Here is a 26355-nt window from a genome sequence, read left to right as displayed (position 1 = left end):
CAACTTTGATCTCCTCCTCCTCTGGCACTTTTCCCTTACATGGGATTTTTTTAAAAAAATGTTAATATCTGAGAAAACCTGACTATAGTACAGGCAACCCTGCAGACAAGAACCACTATTGAGGCATGGAGATTGTGGTTTCACAGATCTTTTGAAAAATATGCATGGGCTACTAAGTTTGGGGACCACTATCCTAATTCTATTCTTCTTGTAGACTCTGTACAGCATGGACATAAAATATTATACCTTCAGAGCATGGAAATCATGAAATATAATGCTGACCTCAGCTCCTAATATAATCTACTATTCATCGTTCAACATTCTAAACTTCACATACATACACACACACACACTTCTTAAAGTAGTGTAATATTTCTGATGATTTATTTTCCATGACAATAAAACCTCTGAAATCTGGAAGGTTCCCAGCAATAATACTCACAGCCATATAAATTTTCAGTAGTTTTATTGAAAAATGCCTCTTTTGTTTCAGAAATAAATAATATAAGGCAGTAAAATTCACAATTTGCAGTTAAAATATAAAAGCAGCAATTCTATATCCATAGTCTTGCAAACAATTTCCAACTGCTTTTTTTTTTTTGATAACTACGAAACATTATATTCTGGGGGAGGGGGAAATCATACTAAATATACAACACAAACATGCAATTCCATCTTTGTCTCTTAAACAAGGAGATTTAAACCTGTATCCAGTTGATACAATGATGTCAGCTATATTATTTAAGTTTTGTGGTTGTTAAAGAGCTGTATAAGAGCTGTATATGCCCTTCAAGATATAAGCAAAGATAGAAGAAATCTGACATGTGAAAAGAGATGTTTCTTGTTTCACCAGACAATGCAGATTTGTAACATGACTGAACTGCGAGTAAGTATTTGACAAGGAAGAAAAATATAAAGCAAGCTCCATTTGCTGAAGCATCCAGCCTTAGAACACTGGTAGCAGCTGTGAAGGTTTTTCCCTTTTTTTAATTTACTAAAGGAGAATGCAGCCCTGTGATAATTTTAATGCACTTGTTAAAGTTCTATTCAGCTGCTGTAAGCTAAAGTATTTTACAAGCGTTTCAAGAGCAAGATTGAAATCTATGATAATGTGTATTGCTATTCCCTCATAAGCCTGATACCTCCAGAAGAAGCAAGCATTAATCTGCTTTGGAATCCCTGGACCAGGCATATGCACACCCAACCCTCTCTGTTATGTATCTACATATGCGAGAATAGCAACAACAACAAAAAACAACCCAGAAAGGGAATGGGGAAAGGAAATGAGGAAGTCAATCATTTATGGTTTTGTTTTTGCTTTTCTTGATAAAGATCTTTTCCAGCGCATGTGTTCAGGGTATCCGGGTGAATGCATATCAGCTCCATAGTCCTCATATTCGTCATCTCTTCTTTCAGATTCCACTGGTACTATGTAGGGGTCACTTTCAGGCTGATAGGGTCCACTTTCAGGTGCATATGGCTCTGGTTGAAAATAGTCGTCCGATTGAACATTATAGTTATCACATATCTTTGAATCCACAGATATTTTTAAAAGTTATTTTGTTTTGTTTTAGTAATGCTGGGGTGGGTGAAGATCTTTATGGCAGTGATCCTAAATCCATTACTTAGAAGTGAGTTCTATTTTTAATAATAATAATATAATAATAATAATAATAATAATCAACCTACTTCCAAGTAAAATGATGCTAAACCAGCGATTCATGCAGGAACTCTGATACACATAAAGTTCTTCCCCTCAGACAAAGGGAACTGAGTATGAAGCTGCCCTTGCATTTAGAAGGAAGGGGGAAAGACTTCTGATACTAGAGCACCTTGTGCATACATGTGGTTCAGAATGGGGGGCAATGTGTTATTTATTCATTTATTTATTTCAGAAACTTTTATGCTGCCTTTGAAGGTAAGATGTTTTCCTGAGGCAGCTTACAGTAACTATTTTTAAACAAAAATAATATAATAAGATCAGTATTTAAATATAAAAAACTAAAATCCTATGCATGTTTACTCACAAGTAAGTCTCCCAGTATTTAAAGGGACTTTATTCCAAGCAAGTAAGCACAGAATTGCAGTTTAGTGTCTAGCATTAAATTTTGCATGATGTACATATATGGATTAATAATTCAATTTTTTCAATCCATTTGGGGGAGGGAAGTTAATTTTTTTAAAAAAGAAAATCTTTGTAAAAGGCAATGTAACTTTCAGGTATGTAATGCCAAAAATAAAATAAAATAACAGTCTTGAAGTTCAGGGTACTTAAAGAAGCATTTAGGCTTCAAACCAACCAAGGTTACTAAATTCTGTCAAAAGCAATAAGACTTACATTAGTCACAACTAATTTGCTTCATTACAATGTGGCTTTGACACAACTAACTTCAGTTAGGGCTTTAATATACATTTTAGTAATTCTTAGCATTAGCACTTAACTGAAAGTTAATTAATGGAGTTGGTAAATGTTTTAGTCAGAAGGGAAAGCTTCAGGCATATAGTTTCTATGGGGAAGATCCAGTTGTGTCTTCCCATGAAACCAGCACAATGGGGGAAAGCGCTACTGCTGAATTTCAGTGGCAAATCATTGTTTCCTCCCTCCCCCCCCCCCCATTTTGCTAGTTATGTCATCTAGCCATTGGTTTATACTAGCGCAACGTCATTAGTGCTAGAGGTGGGACACTGGTGGGTACTACCCTATTGGTGTGGCAGACATCTACACAAAGTATATTCACTAGATTATTTTTTCCAAAAATGTTCCTTAAATCATACTGAGTTATGGCTGATAATGGAGGAACACCAACCACTGCAGGGGAAACCAGAAGCAAAATCAATTATATTTTGGTTATATATTTGTAAGAAGATTACATATACAAAGAAGCCCCATGCCCTGAATCAAAAAAGATGAGAATGTGAATGATGACAGCAACAAGCAACAGAGAGAAAGGTTTCAAAAGATTTCAAAGAGGTTATGATAGCACACCGTAAATGCAGTAGTAGCAGCAGCAGGCTTTGATGCAGAAAGCATGATGTAATGATGTTAACTAATTTTAGTGGACATGATCCCATACAAATCATTTACAAGCCACAATTAGTTTACTATTTACATTGTCATTTCTCTTCCACCAAGTTAAATGTTTCATGGTGTTACATCCATTAGTTAGTAGTTTTGTAAGCCTTCATTACCACCAAGACTTCTATTGACTTCTTTTTGGTACAGGATAGGAGAGAAGAGTTCTATTAGGAAAGTTGGGCTTACTTCCCTTGCTTTATGAAATATAACACATCTTTGTTGTTAGTAAGTACATATATATTTATATATAATAGAATCTCCCCATCTTACAAGGCCAGCACTATTCATTTAACCATGATCTATGGCGAAATATCCATACAGATTCACTTCCTAATAAGCACGTGCACAAACATCTCAGAAACAGGGTTTTCATTGTATTCAAACTGTAAGCAGCACTGGCGACTTAGAAAGTGTGTTAGCCGGAACCTGAAACAGGTCAAAGATGGTGTTAGTTTTCAAGGTAGAACAGCTGTGCAAAAATATTTTTTCATTCATCTAAATCCATCTATGAGGGTTAAATTATATGTATATATGTATACCAGGCTGCTTTCTGCAAGGGTAGCATTACAGTAATTTTTTCTATTTTAACCCCGCCCCCCCAAAAAACAGATTAATTATTGTTTTGTGCAAGTTCTGCATGATAAGTTTGTTCTATTAAATTTGTACTACCCATCAACTCCAAGTCCATGAATTTGTGTGTACACATATATATATATTCACGTATACATGCACATTATGATAGTGGCAAACAACACAACCAACAGCAATATCATGTTTATGGATTATAAGGTGCTACAGTGCACACAAACTAGCTATCAATACTCTGGGCCTGGACTCCTTTCTTGAGAGGTGACCTAGATTTATGGCATATACTATTTTGGGTGTCATTCCCTCCCCCTCCCCTTTTTTAATGTTTTGGTGCCCCAGTAGCTACAGCTATCCAGCATTTTTGTTCCTTTGGCAGTTCATTGTCTGAAACTGCTTCTTCTCAGAAGAAATTTGTGTCATTCAGTAATATAATCACAGATTACATGGAATTTAAATCAGCACAAATTGTAAGATTGTGGTTCCTCCCCCCTCCCCCCGGTTGTCTGCACTGTATCACAGAAATGACATTTGGTCTTGAAAAATTAGATTTCAGGTAGTAATTTTGTATAGATAATCCCAACATTAAGGACGCACACAGATATGTCACACAACTGTGTTCTTTTTACTTTAGATGAGTGGTCAACCTTGTTCAGGAGAAGTAGTTTGATGGGAAGAGGAGAGGGAGAAGGAGAAGAAGAAGAAAATGGTCATTTAAATCCTAAAAGTAAAATTAATAGTCTCCTAACACTGTATATATTAGAAATAAACTTATTCTGAAATGTAATCCATACTTTTTGCTTAAAACAAGAGCGTTTCAAATACATATTGTTAAAGTACTCTTAATAGCAACCTGAATTGTAATTTCTAGACCTAACTCAGATAGATTAGAGTACCGAACAGCTGGGCTACTGTTTAGTTTTGAATTTAGTTCACTGTATTTTCACTAGATCTCCTTCCACAGTGCTATTCAAACTGGAAAAAGCATTTCGATACTCAGTGAAGCTTAAGTTGTCAATGACCTACCTGGATATCCTTGACCATTGTAAGCAATGCTAGCACACTGGGATGAATCACAGTATCCAGGGGGCCCAGGGGGACCTCTGATACCCGCATTGCCAGGACGGCCAGGTGGCCCAGGTGATCCCCGTGAGCCTGTAGAACCTGGTGGGCCAATTCTGGATTCCCCTTGTGGACCTAATTTTGGGATGAAAAGAAATATTATATATCTAATACAATTCAATATGAGGCAGTCTGATAAAGTGCCTGGCAAAACTGACATCTAGACTGCACTCAGGCATACGGTTAAGACATTTTCCTATTTAGTTTCTGCATATGGTGTCAATGAAACAACCACAGGGAAGCCAAGATGGAACTCATCATTAGTTGTTTCCCTAATATTAAGGTCTTTATTCACAGAAATCTGCTTTGGCAAGACTTGAGCCTGGTAGTTTACATCCATTCTGTGTAAGGTATGGAGATCTCAAGAACTACTTTTATATTAGACAAGGACACTTGATTTCAATTCAAGCTGCTTTAGTTCTGCTACCTTGAAGCTTTAGAATGGATGAGATAATGTTTTCTTTGGAACAAGTTATATTCATGGTTAACAGAAATGTAGAGCTTTAACCAAGTGGAGCTAAAATTTGTTGCAAGCTTCTTATATATTTTGCAATGCAAAAGAAAATGTTTCAACTAGTAAATTAAAGGCAGAAGCAATGACTACCCCTGCCAAGACATCAGTGAATGTTCAAATTGCACCACTAGGAAAAGTAACTGTGAAAGTCTCATTTTCTCTACTAAGTTTTAACTCTGTATACTATGGAGTGATTATAACTGGAGAGAGAGATTGGCTAAGTTCAGACAACACATTAGTCAACGCAGTGTGAAAACTCCACTGAATGGTTGAGTTTTTAAGGGGTATTCCCCACACAACATGTTCTGACTCCACCACTGTGTGACTGTAGGCTACCATGGAGTTGAGTAAAATCCATTGCGATGTTTGATTGACGGTTCCTTTGCCCTCTCTCCTCCCCTGGTCCTTCCGATGGTATCTCATCAGCTACTGCTGCAAAAAAACAATTCCGGCAGCTCTCCTAGAGTGGCACTCACTCCTTTTGCCACTCTTGCCGGGAAACTCTGTAGCCAGTGGGAAAAGTCAATTCAACACAATGGAAAACTCCATGGAGCCCACCACACAACACAATGTTTGTACAGGAACTCACTTTTGCACGGCATGGATATTCTGCATGGAGTGTTTTCCTGCCAGTCAACACATTTCTCAACGGTGGTGTAAAAACTCCACTGTGGAGTTCTAAAACCACCGTTGAGAAATATGTTGTTGGGACGGAGCCTGTGTGTGTGTGTGTGTGTGTGTGTGAGAGAGAGAGAGAGAGAGAGAGAGATTGAGAGAGAGAGAGAATTCTGAGTCTGGAATTTCTGAAAGGCTAACCTAACATTTTGATTCTAGGGGGGGAATTTAAATGTCAACTTGAATACAAACTTCGAAGATTTGATGGACATTTTCGTTAAACTTATACTGCAAACATGAAAAACATTAAAAAGTGTATTGATATTGTTTTCTAACATATATCATATTAGATTCTTATACAGCTTTGTACTATTATGTATTTTAGATGCAGAAAACTCACCTGGTGGCCCAGGCAAACCTCGTGGTCCTTGTGATCCAATCCCTCTTTCACCTTTCTCTCCAGATATCCCTAAAGCATACAAAAAAGGGGGGAGGGAGATGCCCCACAAAAGTATGGAAGATATGTCAGAAATAATTGTCCATGCTTCTAAAACATATAATTTACAGTGCATTTTTTATGCTGCCCTTGCTTGTCCAAGAAGCACACAGAGGAGGACATATTAAGCCATTTTCATTTTCCCAAGCTTCAGTTTAAAATGTGCTGCTTGGTGTAATGGCTGCCCTATAGATGTTCTAAGCACTGATGTACTAGTGAAGCATTCCACTGAGTGACAGGAGCTAGCCTATGCTGATGAAACACATATGCCCTTAAAAAAAAAAAAGTTCAACCCACCTCTGTCTCCAGGTGGCCCTTGTATGCCAGGTGTGCCTGGGAACCCTGGCCTGCCTCCAGCTCCAGGTTCTCCTCTTGTCCCAGCAGGTCCAGGGGGGCCTGGTGGCCCAGGTGGCCCGGGCTCATTGCGATTAGAATAGTGATTATTTGGAATTTGATTCAGCATCTGGTTAAATCGGGCCATTTGGCCTTTGGAGAAATAAAATGGGTTAACAAACAACGTGCACAACACATTTTTCTTTTAGGGTGAACAAATCACAATTCTGCTTCCTGCTCTCACAAGCCCCTTCTAGACTGTCACTGGGTAACTTGGTACGCAAGTTACCCAGAGACAGATTAAGATGAATAGTATGAACTAATAGAATGAAAAGAAGGAAAGTTTTGGCAGCTGGTGCCGAAGCTGATACAGACAGAGCCCATCATGCTAAAACAGTACATATTTTATCAGTAAGGTCTTGCCTTAAAGAGTGTGACACATACAAAAGATAAATTCCCGTTTGCAAGCACCATACTAGTAGGTCAGTCCAGTGAAAGGGAGGTTAACTCTTGCAATTCTTAAACGTCAGAGTAAGAAGACCTGGGCAAGGATGTAGGACCACATACATGCCTCCTTCTCTCCATAATAAGCCAAACATAGAAAGCATTGCTGCCACCCCAGGAAGGACCAACTTTCAGCAGCAAAGAGAGAGGGCAAAAATAGCCTGTATTTAGCATCATTGGATGAATCTGCAATGGATTCAAATCAGATTGGATTTCTGTGAAACTGACCTGTGGATTCCACAGCGGACCGGCTTTTTTGTTTTGTTTGAGTTACACAGATTCCATGGAGTTACGAAGCGGTATTTACTTTATGGGGGGGGGGGTGTTGCATTAATGCCACTTGCACAAATGTGTATTAGTGCTAATGCAGTAAAGCAGCAGTTTCTGCAGCTGAAACTCTCCCTACGGCCTGAGTTCGATCCCAGCGGAAACTGGTTTCAGGCAGCCGGCTCGGGTCGACTCAGCCTTCCATCCTCCCGAGGTCAGTAAAATGAGTACCCAGTTAGCTGGGGGAAAGGTAATAACGGCCGGGGAAGGCAACGGCAAACCACCCCGCTATAAGGCCTGCCAAGAAAACGTCAGCGAAAGCTGGCGTCCCTCCAAGAGTCAGTAATGACTCAGTGCTTGCACGAGAGGTTCCTTTCCTTTCCTCTTTGCACAAGCGCGCATTTGCATTCAAATGAAATGCTTGAACAAAAAGTCCAATGCTGTCAATGAGTGGATGACAGAATGAAAGACACCTGATAATCCATGAAACATGGACGGAACGGGTTTAACAAAATCCGTACATCCTTACTCATCATTGCTTTGCCAATGAAGAGTGCAATTCAGCAGCAGTACAGAGAAGGACCGAGCCCAGCCCCCACTAGCCTGCATTGCTGTTATCATAAAGAACCATCAGCTACCAGCAGCCAAAGAGCCAAACCCAAATGCATTTGTCATGGCTGCTCCCCTTCTAGAAAATCAACTGTGCCAGCATTGAAGGTAGGGACATAAATCAGTCCTCCCGTTTCCTATCAAGTATTGTTGTCCATATGATAACTTTTCAGTCTGCTGCAATTTTGTATTGATTTGTTCAATGGAAATCTTGCTTTGCCTCCTTGAGTGTGCAAATAGAAATGTGGGAATGAAACCTGAATCTGTGAACAGCCAATGGCATGCGATTGCCTGTGGTAATTCAGAATTGTCTCCAGATCTGCTGGATTTTGAAGACTGAGCCAGCAAGAGGAAGCATTGCCAGAAAGGAGGAAATGCATTACCAAAGAAAACAAAAGAAAGCACAGATCTGCATAAAATTTGCATGTGCTAAATTTTTCTGTGGAGGTGCAAATTTAGAAATAATTACTATAATTTAAATGGGAATACAATACATCTCCCCATAGTGGGGAAAAGCTGTGGCTAGATGACCTTTATTTATTTATTTAAACATTTTTATCCCGCCCTTCAGCCAAAAAGGCTCTCAAGGCGGCTTACAAAAACATTTCTTGACAGTCCCTGCCCACAGGCTTACAATCTAAATGTGATTCATCCCTATGCGCCTGCTTAGTCTGCTGCCAGTGCTAACTGTTGATGGGCAACTTCAGGGCGCCTGACCTGCTTCCTATGGATCTTTATCTTTAAAAGAGACTTGGGGCATGTCTAGACAGGGCAATATTCCGGGGATCGCCCCGGGATCATCCCTCCAGTGCCCCGGGATATGGCCCTACAGCTTAATTACAGGTTTTCCCGCAGTCTCGGGCTCATTCTGAGACCGTGGGATGTGTGGGCACCCATCCCGTTTTCGTCCCGACTCTTCATGAGTAACTATGAGGAGCCGGAACCCGGGCATGGGGCCTCCTTGCCCATAGGGGGTGGGGTAGGGGGAGCTGAAGGTGTTATTTTAAAAAAACTTACTTTTTGCGTAGGAGCGCTCCTGCACTCGTTTTCGATTAAAAAAAAACAACACAAAATGGTGAGCGTGATGTCCTCTGCCTCAGGGGATGCCATGCATGCATGTAGATGCGGGGACAATCTCGCAATCATAAAATCGTGAGATCATACCCCTCCATCCCCCTCATCTAGCCATGCCCTGAGACTGGTCAGTCCTTCAAATAGAGGCCTGTTCTCTGACAGCAGTTCAAACAGAGGACTGTCCTCTATAGTAGGTCACATGTCCTCCCTACGAGTAGCCCATAGCATTTGCTTTATCCATCAGCCTACACACTGCCTCCCCAGATGACTGCTTAAAGTTCACAACACAGCCTGACAACATTGTAAATAGAAATACAGTTTTTGTTGTGTATTTTTAAAAGCACTGTTTACCGTTTATCATTTGTTCACAGACTTGTCTTGCAACAGATCGCATCAAATGCTGGGAACTCATGTCTCCCTTAAAAAGTAGAACAAGACAGGTATTAGACCACAATGCGCTCCTTTGTAAGAGACGGTGTTTAATAAGCCAGAAAATGTAAATGTGTGTTAAGCTTGTACTTACTCGGTCACCTTTTTCACCTTTCAATCCAGCTGGACCCTGTAATAAATTGAATCTATCAGAGTGTATCACAGAATTTTATTATTTATTTACAATATTTCTATACAGCTCAATGTCTAAAAAAGATTCCAAAACAGTGGACATAAGTATAAGCAGTAAAAAGAAAGATTAAAAAGGCAAATTAAAATTGTTCAGTTTAAAAACAAAGGAACCAGAAAAACAGTGGCGAGTCAGTTGAGGAAGGCTTGTCGAAATAGAGTTGTTTTTAGAAGGTGCCGGAAGCAGCCTAGTGTTGGTGCCTGCCTGACCACCAGGGGCAGGGAGTTCCACAGAGAAGGGGCCACTACACTAAAGGGTCTTCTCTTGGTGGATTCCAGTTGGGCTAAAGGTTCCATGTGGAACCATCAGGAACATGCCCTCCAATGACCTCAATGATTAGTCAGGTTGGTAAGGGAGAAGGAGCTCTCTCGGGTATCCTGGTTCCAAGTTGTTTAGGGCTTTGTACACTAGTACCAAAATCTTCAACCTAGCCTGGTAGCAAATAGGCAGCCAGTGCAATTCCCTCAGCAAAGGAGTTATATGCTGAAAGGAGGCATAACACAACATGGGCTGATTCAGCATGAGATGTGATTGTCAGGAACTCCTGGGCTTAAATCAGGAACCTCATGAAACTTAGATTCAGGCCTGGTCTGCACGTGCCAGAAAATGAGGTGTTAAAATTCTAGGCTGAACTGTACCACTCTAAACTGCAAGTGAGGGTGCCATAAATGAATGCTCTGCTATGGGGCGGGGGGGGGGGGAATTATGCAAGAAAAATACTAGTACAGGAGTAGCTCAATCCCAGCTTACTTCTTGCAGAACTAGTATTCAGCTTTTTAAAAATGTATATACAGAAGCATTAAAAAGTATGGATCCTCCTCTGTATTTTGAAGAGATACATTCCATGTATCTCTTCAAAAGAGAAGAAGAAGAAGAAGAAGAAGAAGAAGAAGAAGAAGAAGAAGAAGAAGAAGAAGAAGACACATATTTGCATAAAATGTGCATGTACTACTTTGTATGTATAAATGCAAATTTAGAAATAATTACAATACTTTAAATAGAAACACAGTATAGAAACACCATAGTGAGAGCTGGTATGGTGTACCAGCTGGTATGTAGTGGCTAAAGTGTTGGACTGGGAGTCAGGAGATCCGGGTTCTAGTCCCCACTCAGCCATGGAAACTAGGAGTGTGCACGGACCCCCGGCTCCGCTTCACTTGCAGATCCGCGATTTTTGGAGCGGGCCGCTACGCCCCGCCCCCGCTCCGCTCCGCTCGGAGCTCTGGATCCGGATCGGAGCTCCGTTTCCCCCCCATAGGCTTGCATTGAAAGCTAAAAAATTATACAACTTTTTTTCTGTGAAAGTTAGAAACCTCACGTTTGGCACCATGACACCTCATGGGGGTATACACACGCACGCCAAGTTTCAAAGCAATCCCATCATCCCCTGATTTTTGGGGAATTTTTGAAAATCGGGCACCCCATTCACACCCCTTTCCATAGCTCCGTCAATTTGCACGTTAGAAACCTCAAACTCGCCACCATGAAAGCTTATCCAGGGATACATACGCACGCCGAGACTCAAGGCAGTCCCATCATCCCCTGATTTTTGGGGAATTTATGAAAATCCAACACCCCTTTCCATAGCTCCGTCAATTTGCACGTTAGAAACCTCAAACTCACCACCATGAAAGCTTATCCAGGGATACATACGCACGCCGAGACTCAAGGCAGTCCCATCATCCCCTGTTTTTTGGCGGAGCTTAAACCTGCAAAATTTGGAACTTCCAAAACTCCAAGTGAGCGCAGGAAGGACTTCTCCCCTGAGTCAAAGCCACACACGCACAACATCCCTGCGAGGTGGGCAGGGGAGGAGGGAGGGAAGGCAGGCAGGCATGCAGCTGGCATTTCTAGGGGCATAAGGAAGTGAGCCAAGGATAAGCCAGTAATGCATATAAAATGGAATAAATAAACAAATAAACAAAGGAGGGGTGGAATTAAAAGCAGCAGTGTTGCTCAATAAACAGCAAGAAGAATTTTTTTTAAAAGGCTATATCTGTCTTTTGCCAGCAATAGGGGGACGTGCCCAGGGGAGGGGGAAGCAGCTGCCAGTTCAACTCAAGAAAGCCATTGCTTCACCAACAGCTCTGAGATTGAGAAGTAAACGCTCACTTCAACTCATAATAGGCATCGCTCCACCACTAAGAAGTAAACGCTCACTTCGACTCATGATAGGCATTGCTCCACCGTTTTACTCTCTTTGGAAGGCTCTAATGGCCTTCCAGTGCAGGAGAGAGTGGGGGCACATCCACGATGAGATGCCCTAGGGGAGCTCATCCCCTTGCACCACATCTTTTCAGTTGTTCCCCAAAGTTAGGGTGGGTAGCAGTGCTGTGTTTCTATCTCTTATTCTTGGCTTAGTATATGACTTCAGGTTGTGTTTGTGCATTTGGTGGGGCTACTGTGTTAAAAAACACTGGGAAAAGTCCGTTCAGATGAAGAAAGAGAAGTTTCCCAGAATCCCAAGTTATCCGTTTTGCCTATGCCCTCCTCTAACTTTGGGATCATGTGATCATGACCGGGAGCTGACTCTGCCCCTCAGCCCTTTGAAAAAGGTATTTTTCCCGCTGATTTTTCCAAAAATTCTAGCGCGCGACCTGCACCACGCAGAGAGGTGAGAGTAGTCTCAAAATGACCCCCATCCACGACTCTCTGTGCACAAGAATTTTCAGAACGATAGCTTAAAAATCAACCCAGTTATCCCCGATTGTTTTCCGCAATGCAATCCTATGGGCGAAATGTTTCAAGATGGCGATCGGAGCGCTCCGCCTGAACTAGGAGCTCCGAAAAATGGCCGCTTCTCTTCGCCTTGCTTCTAGGGGTCCGCGGTCCGCTTCTACTCCGCCTCTGGGTAAGGCGGAGCAGGCCAATCTGCTACTGCTTCTCCGCTCCTAATCGGAGCGGAGCACATGCCTAATGGAAACCCACTGGGTGACTTTGGGCCATTCACAGACTCTCAGCCCAGCCTACCACACAGGGTTGTTGTTGTGAGGATAAAATGGAGAGGAGGATTATGTATGCCACCTTGGGTTTCTTGGAGGGAAAAAAGCGGGATATAAATGTAATAATAAATAAATAGTGGGGAAAACTATAATCATATGAGTTGTATGCCTGCTCAGGCTGCTATCCAGGTGTTAACTATCAAGGGCAACTTCAAGGCTCTTGTTGCTTGCCCTCCTTATAGGTCTTTATCTTTAAACTGAACTTGGACTGGACAGCCCTTCAACTGGGAGGCGTTCAGATACAAGACTGTTCTCTGTAAATTAGGACACCTGCTCACCCTAAGAACTACAGGGCCCTAGTCCTCAGTTTCACTTCCAGCAACAGAAGCTGTTCTGGATATGTTTCTGGATACAAGGCTGGCCAGTACAGAATCCTCAAGCTTTTTTTCACATCTTAGGAGGGTCATTTGGTATCCTTTAAAAACTGTTAATGATGGTCCTAGACAGGAAACGTTCTAAGAAAGTGTTTCAAAAATTATGCCACCGAGTATTTATTTTATTTCTATTACTCTCCTTATTTCTCATATAAAATATTAACATCTTACATCATTAATTTAACTAATGGATAATGAGGCTTGTTAATGGGTTGCCAGGCAACTATTTTCATTCACTAGAATACATAGCCAGCAAAAGACCTCTTGATTACTTAAAAGCAATACTAAAGGAGGAGTCAGTCAGGATTAACCTTTCAAAGTGATTGTGAGTTGCTATGCTGTTATATGTACGTAGCACTATGGAGACTCTCAAACACAGTATTCTGGAAATATACACACATAATCCAGCCTGTAAATAGAGATTTGTATGGAGAACTCTCGCACAGTGTTTTGAGAATTTAGTCTCTCTGTTTACATTACTTTGTCAGCAAAAGGAAAAGCCAAGAAATCTCCTGACACTTTTCCTCAAGAAATGTAATTACCGTGTTTAAGCTGTTATGTTGCCGATTTTTAGAACTGTACAACAGTGATCACACATGGATATATTTATTGTTCTTTTAAAACCAGTTTATGTTGTTTTGTTTGTCAGCCGCATGAAATTCCCTGTTTCAAATCATCTGAAGAAGAGACATAATGTTGTCTGAACTGGCATCAATAATACTAGAAACTACTAATGCTAAATTGCTGTTAAATTCCCTTCCTATTGGTTTCCCATACAATCCGCCCTGTACACTCAGGTCCTCTGGGAAGTGTTTACTCCAGTCAACCACAACTAGGCTGACAACTGTTACCCAAAGGACCTTTTCTTCTGCCGCCCCCAGACTGTGGAATGGCCTGCCAGAGGAGATTCATCAGCTTAATACTCTGTCTGAGCTTAAGGCCTTAGCTAGACGGGGCGAAATCCCAGGGTGAACCCTGGGATCATCCCTGTGCATCCACATGACGCACAGGGGATCCTGGGATCAGGGACAGATGATCCCTCCCTTGCCCCGGGATCTCGCCCTCCACTTTGGGCCTGCTTTTTCTGCGGTCCCGGGCTGAGCCCGAGACCCCGGAACATGTGGCCCATTGCTGCGGAGCTGGGAGGAGCACTGCATCCATCGAGGGGAGGGTGGGGGGAGCTGGGAAATTAAGTTACAATTAAAAAAAACCCTTACTTTTGGGCACGACTGTTCGTGTGCTCCATCTTCTTTTTAAAAAATGGTGGGCACAATGCCTCTCCTCCTGAGGTTGTTGCGCCTTACATGTAAACGGAGGAGGGATCTCGCGTTAATCACAATGCGAGATCTTCCCTCCTCCGTCGTGGGATAGAAGGTAGGTCTAGCTAAGGCCTAAGACAGCCATAAAGACTAGTCTATTTCAGCAGGCCTATCCAGATGAATTTTAAACCTAAGAATTTTAAGATGTTATGATTGTTATTTTAATATTGTATTTGGTTTTATATGCTCTTTTAACTAGTTTCATTTATTATATTGTATTTAATGTTGTTCCTCGCCTCGATCCAGAGGGAGAGGTGAGTAAGAAATTATTATTATTATTATTATTTCTGAATACAGTCCACATTTTGACAATAGATCTCAAGAATGTGTGACAATTCTGTGATTGTGGAAAAATTGAGAAAGAAATAACTATAAAATCAAAAATATTTTCATTGGTAAGTTCCCAGAGGTGAATTGTTAGTCATTCATTAATCATGCTTAATGTTATTTCATCTGCATAGAAAAGTAATAACTAAATCTGCCACTAAGTAGTTCCTTTCAAACTTTCACAATGCATTCTCAAACTCCCTTAGTGATACACTATAATAAATTATTTTACAAAACAGGGCTAGAACATAACTGCATATAATTAAACACAATGGCAGTATTTCCACAATCTTGCACTGAGATCATGTACATTTAACTGAAAGAACTGAAACAGCTACACTAGGGATAGCTTCAGATGCACGGAGCTCAGCATGGGTCACACTGACCCAGGATGCAGTCCAACATGCAAAAGGCTGTCTGTTTACATATGACTCTGAAAGCACATCTGCCTTCTGTTTTCATAGTTGTTTGTTACCCTCTGGACTATTTAGAATGGAGCAACATCAATAATTCTGATGGAAAATAGGAGGACCACATTCTCATAGAAAGCTCTAGGAAATTATGGTAATAGCAGAACCACTCCACAGAGGAGAACAAGAGACACAGCATTCCAAGAGTTGCATCCTGATGGACATAACATCTAGCTCCCAGGTGGATTCTACCCCTTCTTTTCCTTGTCTAATATGAAGTACTAACATTCCCACCCACCCCGATGAAGGCATGAAAGCAACTCAAATGTGGATACATAAAACTAGTTTACTAGGAGGAGTTCTAGGGTTAGAAAACATTGGTTTGAAGAATAATTTTCTTAAAGTCTTTGGCCCTTTCTACACCTAAGGGTTATCCCAGGAAAATGGAGGGATCATCCCTGCCTGCTCCCGGGAACCCCTGTGTGTCAATTGGATACACAGGGATGATCCCAGAACAAATGGCTGGTGCAGACATGCCCCATGCTTGGATTTTCAGAGGACATGCATGAAAAGAAAGGACTTTTCTAAAACTACAAAACCGTCTATACCAGGAGGGCAATGTTGCTAACACCTGTACAGAGCTGCTACGTGACCAGATCATTTAAGCAATTCATGTCCTCTCATGCCTTTTGATCAGCCTCACATAGAATATGTGCCAGTTTTCATAGCCTGAGGCATCTTTTAATCTTGAGAAGTAATGTTAACAACATGTGAGAAATAGTTCCAGAGATAGTTAGAAACTGGGCGTCTCCGGGAAGATTGATTTAATAACATTTGTGTCTACAAAGTGCGGATAGATTATTTTTCCTTGTTTATTCTAAATACTTAACAGATGCCATTGCTTGCTTAGTTCTTTTCTTCTTATTTAATTAGTCTATTGTATTGTAACCATCTTTGTCTAAACAAAGTTTTTTTGGGAGAATAGTTATTAGCAAATTATCAAGTTGAACCCTTCCAAGTCCCTCAAGATTCAAGAGAACTATTTCAGACAGCAGCTTACTTTACTATTCTATGCATACCTATAAAGTGTGCATAAGATTACAACTTTAATGATGTTATGTTCTAAAGGCGTGAAACTGTGGACGGCTTGTTCATTTCTTGAGGCTGTGGTAAAACTTGCTTAATTGTTAATCATTTGTGATGTTCAAAGCTTCAGGAAAATACTGCAAGGATAAAACAAATATACTCACAGCATTATCTGCACACAACATGCATGCCATTTTTATATCTATAGCTGAAATTCAAACATCTTTTTGTCTTAGATGTGTGCAGGACCCAGTCCTACTGTATTCACATCTTGGAGGACATTTTGGATGGAGGACTTTTCTTTCTTTCTTTTTTCCCTTGTTGAGGACCACATTCTCTCATGCTAATCTGTTGAGAGACACATGCTGGTGATGGACTGGGCTGGAGGCATTACTGAGTGGGTTGGTGCCAAAGTTTCCGGTGCCACTTTTTCTCTCCCCCCCCTTCTCTCTCCTAAATGGATATTCCAGGCTGCCTGGAATATCCATTTAAAACAACTATTCTGGGGTCAGTTAAAAAAAAACTCAGCATAAGCTGTTAAATTCCTGGGAGAAGAGGAAAGTCTTGACCTGGCACCGAAAAGATAGCAATGTTGGCGCCAGGAGAGCCTTATCGGGGAGAACATGCCATAATTGGGGGGTCACCACTGAAAAGGCCCTCTCCCTTGTTGCCATCCTCCGAACTTCCCTCGTAGTAGGGACCTGCAGGAGGACCTAAGATGTTGAACATAGTATATGGGTAGGTTCATGTCGGGAGAGGCATTCCATCAGATATTGTGGTCTATTCTAACTGTGTTAAAATATTATCAATTTTTGAACAGGTGTTATAAAGACCCAACTTGTAAGTGGATAAATATATGGATATCTGGTCTGCTTTTCTTGAAACCTTTGTATAGCTCTCCTTTTTTTTTCTTTTTTTAATGAACGGTACATATGATGGAAAATGACGATAATCTTATATGTATGGTATGTGTTTTTCATTTTCATGTTGTATTTTCTGTTCTGTTGATTTTCTCAATTTTTTTAACAAAAAATTAGATCAAGGGCCAGTGGTTGCCCACCTCGTTCTAAGTGATAGTGTACTAAATATTGATAAAACAGGCTATTTTCTGAAGCAAGCAGAAGTTGCTTACTCCATTTATACATCAACAATATAGCCCACCGTAGGCAGTTAGCTTAATTTGTCATCTTTAGGACCAGTTCTAAATGTAACCATTTGAAATGCTGTTCCCCTGGAAAGCAAAAGAGTTCAGAGTAGGATATTGCTTCTTTCCCTGAATATGTTTGTATATCCGAATGTATTCTAACCTTCTAAACGAATGGTTATGTTAATTCCTGGTCATGTTAATTTCATTCAGGATTATTTGCTTAGCACCAATTTGGAATTGTCAGGGGATATTCCAAAATGCCCTGAATTAGAATGTTCTGGGCCAGGTAACTCAAGAAACCACTCTGTTCACTTCAGGATGATCTAACTGTCTTGGAGCTGTGCCTGTGTTGAAATGACTGCATGTAGTATCTGTGGTCCTGAGATCATTCTCTCATTTTTGGATTAAACTTAATTATTTGGATCACTGCATGACTGGTGCTAAGCAAGAGTCATAAATGGTCAAATTACCACATGAAATTATGTACAACCAGATGAGGAATGGAACTGGGCCATGCAGCTACAGGAAAAGCCTGGATGACCTTTAGAACTCTGCAGGCTACATTTGGACCAGCAGTCACACATATGGCCTTGGGTTGCCCCTCTGGCATTTCTTGATAGAATAACTAAGTGTTGAAATCCCATCTGCCTCACGAGTCTGACAAAACATCTGCACAGACTGCCTGCCAGACTCCCTGCTGAGATCTGGTCTGAAAATCTGAGAAACAGTAAAAGTGATGTCAGGCAGGTGGAGGAAATAGGACAAATTATAGTATACACTCTGAACATGTTATACAGGGTTTGCCTTAAGTGGAAATATATATTTAAAAAAACACACAAAATCAAATAAAATCAAGACTTGATACCGATTTTAAGTGATCAGTACATTAACGTGGCCAACCTTTTACTGGCCCCTGGACCTTTGCCAACAGCTTGATATGCAGGCAACAGGGGAGGTGAAAATGCTTTTCTCCGTGTGAAACGATTCCCCTGCTTATGACTGCATATCAAACTACTATTGAACCGAGAAGTAGGCCAGGTCTTTCTTTCTGGCCAGTTGGCAACTCCACACTATGGTCTTACTAGGATAGCACTCATCAGAAGTACTAACTAGAGATCCCAATTCATAGAAAGTTAGTTTTTATTTAGAGCCTTGATATCACTTAGACATATTAGTGTGACCATGGGCTCATTTACACCAAGCAAGATAATCCACTATGAAAGCAGTATAAAAGTGGTATATAAAAGGCAGGAGCCACACTACTGCTTTATAGTGGTACTGAAGTGCACTGACAGCTGTTGGGGCCCATGACACATCTACCCCAAGCAGGATATAACATTACGAAAGTTGTATGAAAGCAGTATATGGTATGTGTCAGCAGACCCCAACAGTAGTCAATGCACTTCAATACCACTATAAAGCAGTAGAGTGGCTCCTGCCTTTTATATACCACTTTCATACTGCTTTCATAATGGAATATCTTGCTTGGTGTAGATGAGCCCCTAATTTAATTCAAGGATCACAGATACTATGTGCAAGGCATCACATTTTACAAAGGAACAAAATAGCATAAAATCTGAAGTAGCTTATTCAAGGCCATTTACTATACCGTTAGAACCGGTATCAGAATCCCCCCACTCCTCTTCAGGACTGCCCTGTATTGCCTCAAGAATGCTGATGCAAGCAAAGAGAATGAGAAAGAACCTGGTCCTTCCTAGTGCTGACTGATTCAGTAGATGTGAATGCTGTGCCCTTGGATGCCAAATACTTCCCACGGAAGTCTTGGCTGATTCAGACAAAGTGGTAGCAACTGCTACCAAGACAAACTCCTGATCCCTCCTGTTCTCTAAGTTAGTTTCAGATGTAAAACTCTAAGCAAAACTTACAACATAACATTAAGGCTGCATTGTTAACATTCAAGGATTTTCAAACCAACAGCTCTCAGAACGCTACATATATAAAAAATTTCCACCTTAGGAAGCATAACCGACTTGACTGTGCTTAAAATAATAATCATAATAATTCCAGTAAGTGATTCTGCTGATTTAGCTCTGGGATGTTTACACAGTGCAGAAATATAAGCCTTGGCATGTGCAGTTTGTGCTCTCTCTCTCTCTCAGTGGAAACCCCATGGCCGCAATTTCCAGAGCTGACGCTTAAATTGCAAAAGAAGATGTACTGTAAAGAGTAACGTTGTCTAAAATTAGAGTCGCACTCTTAACTTTGAGATATTAACTAGTTCTCATGATAGCCACTGCGTGATGTGAAGCTGAGAAAGGTCTTCTACTGGTCTGAATGTGTGAGGGTGTCTTTCACAACAGATGCAGTTGTCTTACCGGTGACCCACGATCTCCTGGTTTTCCTGGTTTTCCAGTTGGGCCAGCTACTCCAGGCACTCCTGGGGCACCCTGAAAAGAGGTACATTGAAAAGAAATGCTAAGAGGGGATGTGAATATATGTTCAGAAATCAACCATATTGGACAGCATTAGGCAACAATCCTTTTCTGTTCTCTCCTTTCTCCTGCAGCACTTCCCCATGTCCCCAAAATCTGCTCGGGGGGGGGGCTCCCAAAACTCCAGATTTGTGGGGGCCATGGGGGCTGCAGAGCAAAGGGAAGGGGAAATCAGGTCTGCTGGTGGATGTCATTCCATCAGTGGTGAGACAGAATAGGATTTCACCCATTTTACCCAATTAGTAATGTACCCACCAGATGGATGAAGTGCATGTGGAATTTTTTTCTACTGCTTACCTTTACTTGCTCACATTTTTACATGGCTTACAACATAAACTATTATTTATAGTTTATGTTGCCCAAAGCATTTTGAAATGAATTCTTCCTCGTGGGGGGGGGGGGGCGGGGGACTCTTGAACAACCCATTGCAATCCTGGTCTATGAATTATTTTTCAACAGTATGGAGAGAACAGGAATGAAATTTATTGATTGAGAATGTCCCTCATGAAGGAATCCATTTGAAATGCATTGGGCTCAATAACAACAACAACAATAAAACCATCTTGTGAATCTGGAATTTTCTTCCCTTCTTTCCTTTTCCCTGCAGTTGGTACCTTCCCACTTTTTCATTCTTCTTCCCAGTCAGCTGCTAGGCAAACTTTTGACATAGCAACTGACTGGGAAGAAGAATAAAAACGCAGGAAGGTACCAATTGCGGGGAAAAGGATCCATAGCATCTTCTTGCCAGTTAGAGATGGGGATTTGTAATCATGAAAATAGATGTAGGATGAGGGACAGGATTTATCTATTGGGATAGTCAACTCAAAAAGGATCTGAAAGCTGAGTTTTCTTCTAGTTTAAAAATTACACATCCCCCAAACATAGCCCTTCCCTCCTATCTCCCCAATGATGACTCTTTTGCAATGGCTGGCGACATGGTGGTAGAGCAAGGTTTCTTGAGTATACAATTTTCTGCTCTTTTGTGACCTGAACAGCCACTAGACAAAATCCCTTTTCTCTTCACACATCTATTTGCATAATTACACATTTCTATCTCCCATAGATGGGATACAAGTGGATGTTTATTGAGAGAGATCAAATAGTAGCATTTTAAACAGTTCATTTTTGTAATTAAAAAAAAAAAGCATTATCCTAGGAACCAATACATTTTCTTTTACCATATTTTCCAAGCAGCCACAAACCCCAAGATTTCTTAATACTAGTATCCTAGTAATCACATCAAAGACATGAATTCCATAAGAGAAATTTTCAAGCCTCATAAAACATCATGAAGTATTCCCAAAGCTTAACTGTACTCAAAATGATTTCCTCTTGACCATTTTCCAGCATAATGAACATGTGCCGACCACATTAGCTGCAGACAGATTTTTAAAAGTCTTCAGCTTAACCATCTGCAATCATCAAAGCTTCTCTTTTAACAACGCACAGTGCAATATTTATAGGAATGGGATTTGGAATGCAACAAGGGAAAAATCATCAGGATGCACAGTTGCTGGATGACATGATAACAAGATTGGATAGAATGGCATTATATAATAAGCAAAATTAAATCAAACAATTGGGGCCTACAAAATTTGTTGCAGAGTAGAGAGCTCTTGTTCAGGGTTCCAGCTCTTATCTGAGATACTCCATCACATTCCCCCTCCCTAGTTCTCCATCTTCTTTCCATCCCACCCACAACAGTCAACCAGTATTTTGTGGCCACTGAACATGCTCAGTCCTCACTGAATTGTTTGGGGTTCCACCCAATATCTTGGCGAGGAAGGAGGTCTAAAGATGTGTTACACTTCTGCAAACTTTGGGATTCCCGAAGTATGCTGATACCTCTTTTGTGTGTGGATGGAATCATTTTTACACATGCAGAGAACTAAACTCGCTGTTTAGTATATATGATAGCTGCATGTTTTAACTTGTTTAGGTTGCCAGATGCTGGCAGAAATGATAGAGGGGAGCAGCAAAGCAGCAAATTTATATTTTGATACAAGATGGATACAACTGAAAAATATAAACCCTTCCACCACCAACACAGCCACCCCAAAATTATTCCCCCAAACAATTGAGTTAACACTTACTAATGGTCCAGGGGGCCCTCTTGGTCCTGTTGGGCCATCTTTTCCAGTGAAGCCCTATTTGAAAAATGAAAGTTTATATATTCATGTTTGTTTGTTTTAAAAAAGATAAGCTAATTGACTTTTAAGGCTAATCCCTCTTAACTATTATTTTTTTAAAAAAACAAAAACATTTCAAACCCTTGTGCTGTCTAATTTTGGCCTCTCGTTATGATGGGTTACAAACTGACACCGGCAGGATGTACACTACTGCTTTAAAGCACTTTATAATGGTTTTGACAACTGTTGGGACCCAGGACACACTCCATATACAGTTGTCAAAACTGCTATAAAGCGCTTTAAAGCTGTAGTGTAGATCCGGCTACCAACTAGTTCGCACTTGAATTTAGTAAGGTTCTGCTCGTATTAAGAATTCATGCTCAGTTACTAGTGAAGAAAAGCCCAAGTGATGTCATTTTCCCCAGCAGTATCAATGTTAGACTTAAGAACGTGTTGTTCCTCTTCGCAGTTGGATGAAGTCTGAAGAGCTCAACCAGGCTGAGAATATCCTCTTATTGCTTGCTTTCCTCATCCCAAAAGTCCCGTTTGTTTAATGGAACTCTTCAGGAATTTATACAAGGGCCCTTATGAAAGACTCTGAGTGAATTGCCCTGGCATGGCAACATCTGCAAGAATCCCTAAGGGAAAAAAACTTTGTGCACCAGTATAAAAAACAGCCTTCAGCATATTTCCAGTTGCCAGTGTTTTTCAGAACAAGATAATCTGTTGCAAGAATCTCTACAGACATTTTTATAAGTGAGTATGGATGTATATGGAATATTTTAACTGTTTTGCTAGAGGCACAGCCTTGCTTGTAATGTGCCCTATTAATTGTTTAAGGTTTTTTTTATATGTATCCTATTTATGTGTTGTTGTACAAGGGACAGACATCACCTGGCCTTCCTATATCATTCTATCCCCAGCATAGATGCTGCTGAAGTGAGCACCTCATCCATAAAGTCATAAAAGAATGGGAAGCACCCATATTTGGCTAGTCATAGCTGCTAATTCAAAAGAGAAAAGGGTGTCAACTTTCATAACCAGTCTTAAAGATTTGGGTTATGATGCAGACATTTAAAATTGCAACCTCCCACCCATGCACTCTTGATTTGGCTTGTCTTCTTTACTCCTTCCTCCTGACCGTGCAGCATGTCAGGCTATGCTAAGGAAGCTTCTCCTTGTGCCATTCTCACAGCTCTGCCAGACAGCCTTTCCTGGCTGATAAATATCACTTGCATGCCAACAGTCCTAACGGTGGTATTTTCCCATACGTACATGAAGCAGGAACTCACTGAAAATCAGGGACTTCTACTTCATGTAGAAGCAGTGAAATGGCACTCCTCTGTCATACGTTTTGTATATGGAAATTATATCCATTTTGCTACTCAAAAATAGTAAATTTCCATTTAGGAAATTGTCGTGGAACCAGAAACCATGCTGGTTTCACAACAATGCAACCCTAGAACTCCTGGATCCCTCACCAATTATGAAACACAAATGCTTACCCTGTCACCTGGAGGTCCCATTGGGCCAGGGGGGCCAGTTAAGCCTGGAGATCCCTAGAGAAGAGGGGAAACATTAATTAGAGGGGATTTCTGAGCTATGCAATTCAGCTTTAAGGTATCAGGTACATTCAGATGTAGTCTAAATTCCTCAGTTATTCCCATATTCCCTTTTGGCAGCATGCAGAAGAAGCAGACCAAAACCTTGGCTGATAACATCAGCATCTTGTATAGAGTTACCCTGTGTGTGCGCGTTTTTAAAAAAGTACATTTTGTTATCGTGTTAGATCTTCTTTCGGATGCAACCTGCAGCTAATAAGTAATAGCTAATCATTGAACAATTGTTACTATGTGTGAGAAAACCTACTATTAACTGGTAGAATCTGTCTAAGTTTAATTCTATTGTCTTCTTTTTCTTTGATGGCTTCTCTATTTCCCATTAAATCTAGTTCCATTTCACAATACAGTTTCATTTTCATCTGTCAGGTATGCTGTAAGGTGGATTCCTTCACTGAGCAGGGGGTTGGACTCGATGGCCTTGTAGGCCCCTTCCAGCTCTGCTATGCTATGATTCTATTGTACATACATGCACAACTGACACAAGACATAGAACTGCATCATTTTATTATTTTGAATTTCTAAAAGTTCTCTTGTCTTCTTTGTTGAAGAACAAGTGAAACTAAATGGAAACTTATCCATTCTAGCCTACAAGCGAGAACATGACTTTGGGGAGGGTGGAAAGTAAGTGGTTTAGCCATACTGTAAAAATGAACTTACTGATCGACCTGGTAGCCCCGGTTCTCCAGCATCACCTTTGATTCCTTGACGGCCCTGGAATTGATAATACATAAAGAGTGCTTGGTTATTCTCTGCAGAACAAAGACATGGGCAGTCTGGAATAATAAAACATATTTTCAGTGAAAGTGAGAAAGTCAGGTAGCCGACAAGGCAACATGCAACTTTCCAGTTCCTCACTGGTCCAGTGACAGCTACCTAATACAGCAAAGCACTTTTAGCCAGGGAACACTTCTGGTAGGGGAGGAGGAGATCCCAAAAATGTAACTTCCTCAGATTTTACCAACTCTCAAAAGGGTTACTTTTTCAGGACTAGAATTGGGAACCTGCCCCAGAAGTAGAAATGATATATAGGCAATAATTGCAGGGTAACTTGACATTGAGTTCGTGCCACACCTATGATCGTCCTGTTAATCTCATGATCTTCTGGCTGGGATAGCAAAAGTCAACATGATTACTGGCACACTTCCCAAGTGGCTTTTTGGTTTATATTGATATTTGGTATTGATCATTGGTATTGATACTGAATGTCAAAAACATTATCCTCTTGTGCTGCCAGTCAAGAATCAATACTCAGAAGTGTAATTGGAAGACTTTAATTCTCATATGCATCCCACTTAAATCCAATGTACTTTGTCTCATAGAATCTTAGCCACCTTGAAAACCTACTTAGATTTAACTAGTTCATGGATCAGGTTAAATCTTACTTATATTTTCATGTATGTTTTCATTCATTGTCTCAAAATATTTTCATTAATTGCAGTTTCTGTAATTATTGAAAGCTCTTCTGAATAGAAATGCCCCAATTTCGAAGAAAACAGATTGATCATTCTTAAGAAATTAATAATTTTCTTTAAAAATGTTAAATAGTGCTAAGCCACCCTTGTGCTCAACCTTGTGTATGCATATAAAACTTACTTATGTACACATGTTATCATTTGAGCATTTTCTAATGGGGATGTGGACCTAATTTAACACTTATTTGCTTTGGTTTTCTATCTTCAGTTAGGATACTTTTGAAACCTTCAGAGAAAGAATGGGGTTACTTTGTGAATGGGAAATTAATGTTATCATTAAAGTACAACATATTACTGATCCCTCTTAGGAAGCAACAGATTGCATTCAGAGTTTATATTTAGCAAGAAAAACATTGCATTAAAACTTTCCAAGGATCCCCAAAATACCCTGATCAAAAACAGAAAGATAAAATTATTGACTCTAGGGAGGAGAGTGCAACATTTCTGATCACAAAGGGTTGAGAGCAGGGCACAGCTCATGCAGTTTCACGCATGTCCGAGTCCTTATACAAGCGATGTTTAATTGTATAAAACAAGACTCCTGGCATTCAGCTTGAAAGTTGCTGTTCCTCTCAGAACTGCCCGTTATGTGAAGGGTTTTCTACCACAAAAACTAAAGAGCATCTTTCCTGAAGTGTTTTGGATTACTTACACAGCCAATGTATAATAAACCAGGGCCGGTAACGCTTGACTTAATTTCTCAAACTACAATGATGTTCCTATCAGAGAATGTCAGAGAAATGTGTAACCTTCTTTGAAAGCTTAGGAATCCCTTTGAAAACACAGTTATGCATAACACTGTCTAAAACAGTAAGTGAGTTGAAATGTAACAGAAAAGACTTCTAAGAGCACTTATTATGGTATGTCAGTTGTCCAAACTTCTTCAAACATGGATGCATGCAGAAAGCTTGCTTACTCACTGGTTCTCCTGTAATGGAAAGTCCATTTGGCCCCTGTGGTCCTGGCGGGCCTTGAGGACCTGCAGGTCCTACATCTCCACGGGGACCAGGTGGCCCCTTAAAGTAGAAAGAGAGGAATCAATTTGTTAGCTTTTCATGTTAGCTGTAACATTAAAAAACATACAGAAGGATGGTTTCACATCAAGTCTTGTAACATGGTGACAACATGTATCAAATGGCAGTCTAAGAACTTTGGGCTACCATTGTGTTTCGGCTCTCTGGGTGATATTGTTTTTAATGC

The 26355-nt window shown here is 40.6% G+C and overlaps 1 protein-coding gene across 5 annotated transcripts in view; it reads right to left on the bottom strand.

Annotated features, from left to right (window-relative positions):
* Window positions 1–449: 449 nt before the first annotated feature.
* COL12A1 (collagen type XII alpha 1 chain) overlaps window positions 450–26355 on the bottom strand; it is a 132991-nt gene continuing 107085 nt past the window's right edge. For 2 of the 5 annotated variants that reach the window (XM_063124937.1, XM_063124942.1), the window contains 11 exons: window positions 26076–26171; window positions 24341–24394; window positions 23567–23620; window positions 22026–22079; window positions 19816–19887; window positions 9719–9754; window positions 9547–9613; window positions 6706–6894; window positions 6313–6381; window positions 4688–4858; window positions 450–1482 (listed from right to left, as the gene is read on the bottom strand). In XM_063124937.1, the coding sequence (XP_062981007.1) occupies window positions 1301–1482; window positions 4688–4858; window positions 6313–6381; window positions 6706–6894; window positions 9547–9613; window positions 9719–9754; window positions 19816–19887; window positions 22026–22079; window positions 23567–23620; window positions 24341–24394; window positions 26076–26171 (1044 nt within the window). In that variant the 3' untranslated portion in view covers window positions 450–1300. Of the gene's footprint in view, window positions 1483–3336; window positions 4309–4687; window positions 4859–6312; window positions 6382–6705; window positions 6895–9546; window positions 9614–9718; window positions 9755–19815; window positions 19888–22025; window positions 22080–23566; window positions 23621–24340; window positions 24395–26075; window positions 26172–26355 lie in introns of those variants that run through there. The other 3 variants (XM_063124941.1, XM_063124940.1, XM_063124939.1) reach the window with 3 other exon arrangements.

Source organism: Elgaria multicarinata, chromosome 4, assembly GCF_023053635.1.
Source record: "Elgaria multicarinata webbii isolate HBS135686 ecotype San Diego chromosome 4, rElgMul1.1.pri, whole genome shotgun sequence".
In the NCBI taxonomy this organism is placed as follows: Eukaryota; Metazoa; Chordata; class Lepidosauria; order Squamata; family Anguidae; genus Elgaria; species Elgaria multicarinata.
This window is presented reverse-complemented; position numbering and strand designations above follow the sequence as displayed.